General features: G+C 50.9%; 1 protein-coding gene across 1 annotated transcript in view; it reads left to right on the top strand.

Annotated features, from left to right (window-relative positions):
• The first annotated feature begins 674 nt into the window (after positions 1–674).
• The window catches only part of COTL1 (coactosin like F-actin binding protein 1), a 44,382-nt gene continuing 33,955 nt past the window's right edge, over positions 675–11,101 (top strand). The window contains exons 1-2 of the mRNA XM_004014943.4: positions 675–934; positions 1,203–1,285. Of these exons, the coding sequence (XP_004014992.1) occupies positions 858–934; positions 1,203–1,285 (160 nt within the window). The 5' untranslated portion in view covers positions 675–857. The remainder of the gene's footprint in view (positions 935–1,202; positions 1,286–11,101) is intronic.

Here is an 11,101-nt window from a genome sequence, read left to right as displayed (position 1 = left end):
TGGGGAGGAGGGAGGTAGAGGAAGGGATAGGGAGGAGGGGGGATGCAAAGTGAGAGAGAGAGAGAGGACAAAAGCTTGAAGACAAGGAATAGGAAGGAGGTAAACGGAGTTGTTGTTTGGGGGCGATAAGGAGGACTAGGGGTAGGAGGTGGGGGAAGGGAGGGGAGGTGGGAATAGGGAGGCAGGAGGGAGAAGGGGTTAGGGAAGTGGGAAGAGCAAGGGGAGGAGGTGAGGTGAGGAGCGGGTAGTGAATGAGGAGGGAGACTCGAGGAGGGAGACTCAAGGAGGGAGGAGGGAGAGGAACTAGAGAGAGGGAAAGGAGAAACAGGGCTTGGGGAGGAGGAAATGGGGGAGGAGTTAGGGGAGTGGGAGAACATCGAAAGGGTTGGGGGAAGGAGAAGAGAAGAGGAGGAGGAAGGAGAAGGGGGGAGGGAGAAGAAGAGGGGAGGAGAGAAGGGGAGGAGGGCGAAAAAGCCCCCCTCTCCAGCCCCCTTCGCAGGGTTGCGCAACCCACTCGGGCTGGTATTGGCCGCTGGTGAGTAAAGACGCCACGCCCCCGATACGCGCTAAGACCAATAGAAATAGGGGGCGGGGCTTAATGCGTCCTGGAAGGCCAATGGGCGAGGGGGGCGGGACTGCGTGGCCTGGGTCTAGCTTGCGCTCCTCGCGCATTCGGAGCCACAGCTGCTCTCGGAGCTCGGAGCTCGCCTTCTCTCGCTGCTGTTGCCAACCGCCCGCCCGCTTGCCCGCCCGCCTTCCGCGCGTCCCCGCCCCGCTCCGCTCCGATCCCTGCAGCTGGCCCCAAGCGCGCTCATCTTTCGCTGCGAGCACAGTATCCCCACTGCGGCCCCGCGGCGATGGCCACCAAGATCGACAAAGAGGCTTGCCGAACGGCGTACAACCTGGTGCGCGACGACAGCTCGGCCGTCATCTGGTGAGGAACTTTGCATTGCTCTTCGAGCCCCGCTGCCTGAGCTCGCGAGGGCCCTGGTGCGCTGAGCCGTCTTCCAGACGGGACGGATTAAGGGTCATCCCCGTGCGGTCTCCCCGCAGCCTTAACCCGGGACAGCGTGGAAAGCCAGCGCTGGCTTTTCGCTAGCCAGAGCATCTCTTAGATTGTTCTGTGGAAGCTCGGCACCGTTCAGGCACCAACGCTGATGTGTATGTGTATGTGTGTGTTTTTCTCTTCTCCCAATCCAAAGGGTGACTTTTAAATATGACGGCTCCACCATCGTCCCCGGCGAGCAGGGAGCGGAATATCAGGACTTCATCCAACAGTGCACAGGTAGGGAGACACGCCTTCTGGGGGACTCCCGGTCTTTTGGAACAAGGTCAATGCTAGGGAGGAGCCTGAGGCTACCCTGGGCGCCCCCAGCGCTGGAGGAACCAGATTGGAGCGTTCTAAAGCCTCCACAACGCCTTCTCCCGTCTGGGCATCCAGAACAACCAGAGGTGACCGGCAGCCTCCTCCCTCTCACAGTAACCTTTTCAGGCGGGACAGCTCCTTTGCCCCCACGGTCACTAGCTTTCCACCGTTAACTCACGGAGTTCCATACTCCAGGGTCCAGCCCTCCCGGGTTTCCCCTTTCATCAGTCAGAGAGCCAAAATAAAAACAATCCTGGTGCTTATCGAAGGAGAAAGGAATGGTTAGCGACAGCCCCCTCCTTTCTCCTGCCGTCATTGTCCATGTGCTGGTGATGTGTTTTTGTTTGTAGAATATAGAGCAGAATATGAACACATACATGCCATATGATCCCATTTATGTGAAATTTTAGAAAAGGCAAAGCTAATCTGCAGCGTGAAAAGTCAGAAGAGTGGTCCCGCTTGTGGGTGGCTAGCCACTGACTGGGAGAGGCACATGGAAGGTGGGGTGGGGTCTCAAGGGGTTGGGAATATTCTGTGTTTTGAATATTCTGTATTTTGGGAGGCAGTTACACAGGTGTGTACATATAAGAAATCTGTCAAGCAAAATCTTCAGGATTTGTAAACTTTGTGCCTTTCCCTGGGTTGTCTTGAATCATTAAGTGGAAAAACCACATGCAGGTACAACCACAACCTCCCGTCCTTGCCCCCAACACACACCACTGAAGCAAAAGGCCCAGCATCACTGGCAATAAGCCCCTTTAAAGCTAAGATTGGAGGATGGACTCTTTTTCTGGGCTCTGGGCTCTGGCTTGGAAATAGATATTTTCAGACAAAGGCAGTACGGCCTGAAAGTTAGGGTGGGACCTAGAGTCAGCATGGTGGGTTTGAATCCCCTTGTGGCCGCTTTCTAGTTGTGTGGTTTGGGGCAAGTTACTTAACCTCTTGGGGCCTTGGTTTCCTCCCCTGTAATCTTAGAGGGCTGTCGAAAGGATAGGTGAGTCAGTGCCTGTACAAATGACATGGTTGTTTGTGAAATAAAAAAAAAATACAACACTGTGCTCAAGATCACGCAACGGCCCCTTTTCTTTATTCAAATTACTATTTTGAATTTATTCTAATTCAAATAATATCTATAAAGTGTCTGCTGTGGGCTGGGTGGTGCTGAGATTTACCATCCCTGCCCCCCCCCCCCCCCCAAAAAAAATCTCCCAACTAAAACATCTCCCAGAGCTACCTCTAGACCTTCACTTACTGCTTTTGGACAGGATTGTTTAAAATGTTGTTTAGTTAAGTCGTGTCCAACTCTTTTGTGACCCCATGGACTGTAGCCTGCCAGGCTCCTCTGTCTGTGCAATTTCTCAGGCAAGAATACTGGAGTGGGTTGCCATTTCCTTCTCCAGGGGATCTTCCCGACCCAGGGATGGAACCCAAGTCTCCTGCATTGACAGGTGGATTCTGTACCACTGAGCCATCTGAGGAACCCTTTGTTTAAAAGCAGATGTGTAAAGTACTATCACAACTCACATCTGCTGAGGTGCACGGGGCCAGGATTGAAAGCCAGGCCCCTGACTCAGGAACCCTGTCTCTCAGCCACCTCTGTCCTTTCACCACCGTGATGCCTGCTTTCACAAGTGGAGTAAGTGCAGACTCCTGGGGTTTGGTGTATAACTGGGAGGTTCAGCAGTATTTTTTGCCTTGCCGGCTCTGAGCTTTTCTCACAAGCCAGCTTCCTTCCTCTCTGGACAGTAAAGTAGCAGTTTCCTCCTGCTAGCCATCCATCATCCCCACCCCCAGCCATCAGACTGGGGTCTTCTCCTCCCACCCACCCCCCAGCTTAGGAAGCTATTGTTCTGTCCATTGAATAGGAGAAGGTGACCCCAGGAATAAAGAGCATCCTGTGAGTGGATTCTGAATTGGGGAGGCTGTGGTCAGAGAGCACTTCCTCCCTCCCTGGGGCTTTGTGGTTTGCTACTCCATCCCTTCCCCCAGTGATAGGGATGGCAGTGGGGAGGGCCTGGTGGGAGAACTAAAAATGCTTTCCCTGCTGCTTGTTGAGATTATGAATGGGCCGTGGGATCTGAAGGCTCCGTCTGCTCTGGCTGGAAGTCCGCCTTCCTTCCCCAGCCATCTGTTGGACAAATGTATAGGCGAGCTATGGTTGCCATGTCTGCTCCTGTTTGTCTTAGGAAAGCCTGTTCCATGGTGCCACTGTGTCCTCCTAACCCAGTGACCAAGGATTCGGAACGTTGACTAGTAACTTTCTACGTGCAAGTCACTGCACTGGGCACACCTTGTCTCCGTTTGTGAGCTTGCTTCCCTTCTGTAGGTGGGGAAACGGAGACCCAGAGAGGTTAAGTGACCCGCCTGCAAGTCACAGCAAGGTCGTGGCAGGCCCAGGCCTTGAACCCGGGCAGGGTGGCTTTGAGGCCTGTGCTCTTGACCTCTTCTCACTGAGAAAGTGGTTTAGAGGCCCATTTCTGAGTCGTGGAGCATCTTTGCTGGACAGCAGGTTCTGGTTGGGGCTGGTGGGATTGTTGGCAGTTACAGAAGGCACATATGCCTATTCCTGTGATGCGGGGAGGCCTCTCCGTGGCCCTCATCTCTGGCCAGGTGTCCTGACAAGCCGGAGGGTCTAGTGCTCTTGGTCTGGCATAGCTTTCCTATTTCCAAACCTCTCACAAGGTCACAGGGGACCTGGAAGCCTAAAAACAGTACCTGGTTGCTCCTCCGTCTGCCCTGGGGGAACGAGGGGGTTGGAGGGCCCCCCCACCCCCACTGTGGGCTTTTTCTCCTCCTTGACATCCTCACCATCCCCCCACCCCCGTCCTTGCTCTGAAATACCCTCTTTTGCCCCTCCTTTGCCCTCTGGCTACTATCTTCCTTCTGTCCTTCCCTGGGGTTCTTTGGAATGGAATCTGCCCATTAAGCCTCTCCCTGTCACCCCTCCTCCGCCCCCCAGGCTGGCCTTTCCTTGTCCCCAGGCGCTGGTTCCTGAAGGTCATGAACTGGAAGGTCGCTGGGCCTCCCGTGTCCTCCGGTTTCTTGCTGACAGGATCTGGAGCCCTCTGGGCCCCGCACTGGCTCTTCCGGCGCTGGCCTCACCTGGCCCCTTCCTTCTGTACTGGCTGCTCCATCACCGCCTCTGCTGTTGCTTCTCACCCCAAACTTCAGTCCCTGTGGGATGCTTGGATCTGTCAGGTGCAGTGAGAGGAGCCCGGTGCAGTTAGCTTACCCACTCCCCCAGCCCCGAAGAAAAGAAATCAGTTTCAGCTTCTGTGGTTGGAAAGTCCAGGTAAAGTACTAACTGCAGTTAAGGCTGTCCGAACTCACCCCCCTCTCCCAGCCCTGTTTTCTTCCTTGATCGCTTGTCTTGGGGGCAGGAGGGCAAGTTCTCCCTGAGCGGTGATGTGATAACCTCTAACCAGCCGGCTTCCAGGCTTCGGGGAGGAGAGAGAGACCGACTGCCATCGATTTCCACAGAAGTCTCCAGACTGACAGACTCTAACTGGGTTCGTGTGTGCATGGGAACTAATCCCTGTGATTCTGGCTGACTCTACCTGGAGCAGTGCCCATGCTTGGAGTGGGGGAGGGGCACCCCACCAAACCAGGAGACAGTGGGGGAGGGGTAGCCCCACCAAACCAGAGGTAGAGTTGGGGAGAGTGGGTTCCTAAGGGAAGAGTGAAGGCGAGGGCATGCTGCTTGCAAAAGAGGGGCAGACCCAAAAGAGGCCCATGGTCGCCCTTTATCGCAGCAGTCTCTCAGCCCATGGTCTTTCTTGCCTTAAATTCATTCTATCCCCCTCCACCCCCCAAAATGGGAGTGAAAGTGAAATTGCTCAGTCGCGTCTGACTGTTTGCAACCCCATGGACTGTAGCCTACCAGGCTCCTCTGTCCATGGGATTTTCCAGGCAAGGGTACTGGAGTGGGTTGCCTTTTCCTTCTGCAGGGGATCTTCCCAACCACAGGGATTGAACCTGTGTCTTTTGAATTGGGGGGTAGACTCTTACCACTGAGCCACCAGTGGTAAGCCTACAAAGTAACTTTTCCTAAATTGTGGGTCTCCTCAAGTTCCTTCTCTGCTCATTAACCATCTATAGCTCCCATCTGCCCACTAAGTACAGGCTGTCTACTTGGCCTTCCAGTCTGTCTGTCCCCAGCTGCATCCCCTGTGCAGTAGCTCCCACAGCTTCCTTTGTGCACCTGCAGCCTGACCCTGTGTAACACTCTCAGTCTGCAGGCCAGTGATTCCCTCTGGGTGGAATTCCTCTCCCCTGTATCTGTCCATCTGAGACTGAGCCAGCAAACCCACCTAGTGCAATCCCTTCTGTATTTCAACAGCCAGGACCTTTGGAATCAGAGAAATTCTAAATTCGCATCCCAACTCTGTCTCTTGCCATGTGACCTCAGGCATTTCTTTGTCTGTGCCACAGTTTTCTGGTCTGTAAAATGGGGGTTCTGATGGTGCCTGCCTCTGATGCTGACTGCGAAGGTTCACTGAAGTTATATGTCTAAATGGAGAGCCCAGACATAGTGATGCAGTTGGCTGTTGTTACTCTTACTTTTCTTTTTTTAACTGTCCTAGTCATATTGGTTGTTGTTACTATTACTTTTTATATCATTATTTCTGTTCTCCTAGCGTTTAGGATGGAGAAGGCGATGGCACCCCACTCCAGTACTCTTGCCTGGAAAATCCCATGGATGGAGGAGCCTGGTGGGCTACAGTCCATGGGGTTGCAAAGAGTCAGACACGACTGAACGACTTCACTTTCACTTTTCACTTTCCTGCATTGGAGAAGGAAATGGCCACTCACTCCAGTGTTCATGCCTGGAGAATCCCAGGGACGGGGGAACCTGGTGGGCTGCCATTTATGGGGTCCCACAGAGTCGGACACGATTAAAGCGACTTAGCAGCAGCAGCAGCAGCGTTTAGGATGACAGTGTCCTTTCTGCTCTGAAGTTTCTTGTGCATGCCCTAGCTCAGCAGACAGTCAGCACTCAACTCTGAGTTCACTTAGTAGAGGTGCTCAACCCCAGACTGGCACACAGTAGGTGCCATGTGGGCATGCTTGAAACCTTTGACCCAGGTCTGCATGCAGTAGGTGGTCAGTACAGGGTAAGAGGTGGTTAGCACAGTGGTTAAAGGTCTAGGCTGCTTTGGATGGTCTGGGTTCAAATGCTTGCCAATCAGGTGACCTGAATTATTCACCTGCTCATCCTTTTGCTATATATAATGTGATTATTAGGAGGATTAAGAAAGCAAGCTCATGGTGCCAAGGATGTAGTCCGTTCTCCATAAATGGTAGTCACTGTGATTGTCATTTCATTGGTGGAATTTAACTGATGTGGAAGTAAAGTATGTGACCAGAGAGATGAGGGGAGGGAAGAGATGATGGGGAATGGGTACTGAGCTGTCTGGAGGGTCTCTGGTTGCCCTGACAGAACCATGGGGAGTGAGGAGGAGCCAGGGCTAAGCTGGGAAAGGAGAAAGGAGCCATTTGCCAGACTGCCTGGTGGTATGATCTCTCTGATCTCTGTAGGAAGGGCTTACAGATCATGTGTATGTGTTGGGTCAATGGCTCAGGGTGTCTGTGAAATGTTTTTTTCCTTCACCTTACAAGTGGTACAGGTCTGTGGCAGAATATTCAGAAAGCAAGATTAAGCAAAAGGAAGAGAGTAAAAACCAGATATAATTCAAATGTAGTTTAACACTCAGAAATTTGTTCCTTCATTCATTCATTTCCTCCTTCCTTCCTTCGATCGACTACTCTGTAGGTTACTGGTCTAGGCAGTGAGGGTAAATCTAGAAGCAGAGAAAGCCCCTGTTCTCATGGTGCTGATGTTTTATTGTCATCACCCAGCCCTTAAAGTGGCTCCTAATCTATCTCTCGTATAAATGTAACATTGTTTAACAGATCTTTTATTGATGAACTGACCCCAAAATACTCTATTGCAAGCATTTTTATTTTAGAAAGAATCTAGGCATCTGGGAATGAATCCAGTTTTCTGTTGGTACAGATTTTAGAGCCAGTCAGTTACGAGCATCGATGGTAGAGCCAGGGTGTCTTGCTTTGACTCGTAGCCTTGCTGTGCTGTGTGACCTTGAGCAAGTCTCCCAGATTCTCTGTTTCTTCATCTGTAAGATTCAGTTAGTGATTGCACACTGGGTACAGGATTGCTAAAACTGAGGATAAATTGACATGATACACGTAAAGCTTATAGGCAATGCCTACTGTACAATGGGTGCTCAATTAATGTGGTTATCAGTAACATAGAACCTTGCAGCTGCTTCTCAGGGACTGAGTTTGGCAGCGGGATGGTTAAGGAAAATGGGGGTGTCTTTACTGTTAAAGGCAAAAACATTCATTCTAACGCTTGTTAAAGAACAGTAAGGCAGAGACTTCCCTGATGGTCCAGTGGTGAAGACGCCCACCTTCCAATGCAGAGGGCATGGGTTAGATCCCTTGCTGGGGAATTAAGATCCCATATGGTACATAGGAGAAGGCAATGGCACCCCACTCCAGTACTCTTGCCTGGAAAATCCCATGGACGGAGGAGCCTGGTAGGCTGCAGTCCATGGGGTCACTAAGAGTCGGACACGACTGAGCGACTTCACTTTCACTTTTCACTTTCATGCATTGGAGAAGGAAATGGCAACCTGCTCCAGTGTTCTTGCCTGGAGAATCCCAGGGACGGGGGAGCCTCGTGGGCTGCCGTCTATGTGGTCACACAGAGTCGGACACGACTAAAGCGACTTAGCAGCAGCAGCAGCATGGTGCATAGCGCAGGCAAAAAAAAAAACAAGAACAATGAGGCAGACTTTATTCAGAGGACTGTTGTGATAGGTGTAGGGACCACCACAAGGGAGAGAGTTCAAATTCAACTCTGAACACCACAAGGAGAAGTGGGAATTTGGAGTCAAGGAGCCAGGTAGGGATCAATGGCTGGAAAGTTACCAAGAGGAAGGGTCTGGGGTGAAGGGAGAGCTGGCTAAACTGACTTAACAGGATTCTTGCTGAAGGCATGCCAGGGATCAGACATCACCGGGAAGAGTGAGAACAAGGAGTCTGATTAGATATTGAGGGGTGATCAGATATGGCGGACAGGGAATTCTGGCTTAGTTGACTTGGTGGGATCCTTGCCAAAATCAGTGAAGGCCAAGACGAACACAGAAGTCCAGAAGTTGAGACCCAGGTGAAAAAGAGCTCAGAAGAGCGTGGTTAGAGTTCAGTCAAAGAGAGACTCTTCGCTATTATTGCAAGAGGGACAGGTTGGGAAAGAGACAAGTTCGGCCTCTGCGTGTGCCGCTGTGCAGCACACATACGTAAGTCGGTCTCTCTGTTTTGCTCTTCTGCACTGGACTTTTTTCCCCAAGCTGCACATATGCATTTTTTTCCCCTCTAGCTTTACTCAAATTTCTAAATTTGAGTGAGAAAGGAAGGAGAGAAATTATCTAGTGAGTCAAAGGGAATATGAGGTCAGAAGAAGCTGTAGAGCTGTGACAGGGCTTTGGACCTTGTAAAGTGCTAAACAGTCTGTCTGTCATGCAATCAACAAACGGGGATTGATTGATACATTATTTCTGTTGCTCCAAAAACAATGCTGGGTGGTGATTCTTCAGTGGTACCTGAAGTGCTCTGGAAACATTATTTTCACAGTTTTCTGCAAAATTCAGTCTCCCGCTGCCTTCTTGGCTCATGCATGTGTTGTTGGGGGATCCTGAGCCGCGTTGTGTGGCTTCTTTGTGTCATAAGATGCGTAGGCTTTGTAACAGCTCTTCTGGGTGATATTTCCATTTGCTGTGGAGTTTGTGGCCATACCTCCGTGGAGAAGGTTGCTAGATATCCCTTTCCCTGCTAAGTAGGGTGTCTCTGCTTCAGCGAAAGTGTTCAGTTAGTTGAAATGAATTGAGTTTTCCCTCCTTGAAAGTCTTTTTTTTTTTTTTTTTAATGTATTTATTTATTTTTTCCTTGAAAGTCTTTAGACGTTAATGCAAACCTTTAGAAATTATTGCTGGTGAATCATGTAGATGTTACATCCATCTCCTCATCTCCCACCGTTTTTTCACCTCGTTACATCCTGGCATCCCACCACCCCACATCTGGAGCCTGGCACCCCATGCCCAGGTCTTCGGTCACGTCCTGGTGGCCACATGGAGTGGACGTTTCTTTGTATTGTTCCCTTTCTCTCCTTCTAGCCTTCGGCAGTGACGGCTAGTTACTAAAAACGTGGTTCTCCCTTCCGTCTGCTTCTGTACTGCAAAGCTCACCTACTTCTCTTTTCCTGTTTCTCATCTCCTGCTCTCACTTCCGTCTGCTGGTTCTGCTTCCCTTCGTGCCCCAGAAGTGTGGGTGTTTCCCAGGCGCCACCCACGACCCTCGCTTTTCCTTCTCCGGAGCATTTCTTGAGTGCCAGCCCTTTGCCCAGGACTGAGTTGACTCCTTCTGAACCTGGTGAGCTTGCAGTCCAGGTAGGGGTGGGGAGGTGGGGAGAGCTTTTCTCTCCCCTTAACCTTCTGTCGCTTTTGCCCACAAGGTCCAAATGCTTAGAAATGACCCAGAATGCCTGTTAGGATGGGATGCTCAGCAGCTCACCCCTCTCATGCACATCCCAGCACATGATTCTGACCCCATGGATGCCAACTGCCCTGCACTAGGTAGGCGCTTTGCATGTATTAGCTCATTTAATTTTTCTTACCCGTGAGTGGTGTGTATGTAATAAGAACAATGACACCAGAGTAGGAGTCATCTCCATTTTACTGATAAGAAATCTAATTGTTTCCTCAGAGAGTCCAAAGTCACTTGTTAGACTCACATATGACCGAGAACAAACTAGTGGTGGCAAGTGGGGAGAGGCGAGGGAGGAGGGGCAAGTGAGGGGTGTGTCCTAAGTCGCTCAGTCGTGTCCAACTCTTTGCAACCCCATGGACTGTGGCCCGCCAGGCTCCTCTGTCCATGGGATTCTCCAAGCAAGAATACTGGAGTGGGTTGCTATTTCCTCCTCCAGGAAATCTTCCCGACCCAGAGATCAAATCCAGGTCTCCTGCATTGCAGGCAGATCCTTTATCACTGGGGAAGATAGGGGTAGTGGGAGAAAAATGATTATTATGGGATTTTATGACATCATGTGGGAAACTTTTGAAGGTTGTAAAGCACTACAGAACTTAAAGAATCTTTCATTCAATAATAAAATAATAAAAAGTCACTTGCTTGTGATGGTTCAGTAGGTAGAGAAATTGGACTTTGAATCCAGGTCTGTGTCTGAGGCTGCACCACCCTGCCCTCCCCCTTCCTTGGAACTTGTGCACAGTTTTCCTTCTTTTGGCGTGTCCTCATCGGTCTTGCTTTCCTGGAGGACTTCTATACATCCTTCAAGGCCCAGTGTAAATATCCCCTCCACTCAGATGGCCTCCTTGCGTTTGTGATGTTCATCCCATTCTGCGGTGATTACGTGTGCATCTGTTTCTTCAATTCAGTGGTGAGATCGTGGAAAGAAGGACTTTTGTCTCTCTGGTGGTGGTAACCTCAGTGAAGCATCCTCACCCCTTACGGTTACCTAGTCCTAATCTCTTTTCCCCCAGTGCTTGTGTCACTGTCTTGTGTGGACCCAAGTCATGGGTAGCAAGCCCTTAGCGACTCCCCAGGCTATATCCAAAACAGGAGCTTTCTGGTATCTGGTGTTTGACTCTGCTGCTAGATAGAATCTGAGCTCCTGGGGGTAGAAAGCTGGTTGGCCTG

Source organism: Ovis aries, chromosome 14 (genome assembly GCF_016772045.2).
Source record: "Ovis aries strain OAR_USU_Benz2616 breed Rambouillet chromosome 14, ARS-UI_Ramb_v3.0, whole genome shotgun sequence".
In the NCBI taxonomy this organism is placed as follows: Eukaryota; Metazoa; Chordata; class Mammalia; order Artiodactyla; family Bovidae; genus Ovis; species Ovis aries.
Note: the sequence above shows the minus strand (reverse complement) of the source record. Positions and strands in the feature narration are given on the sequence as shown.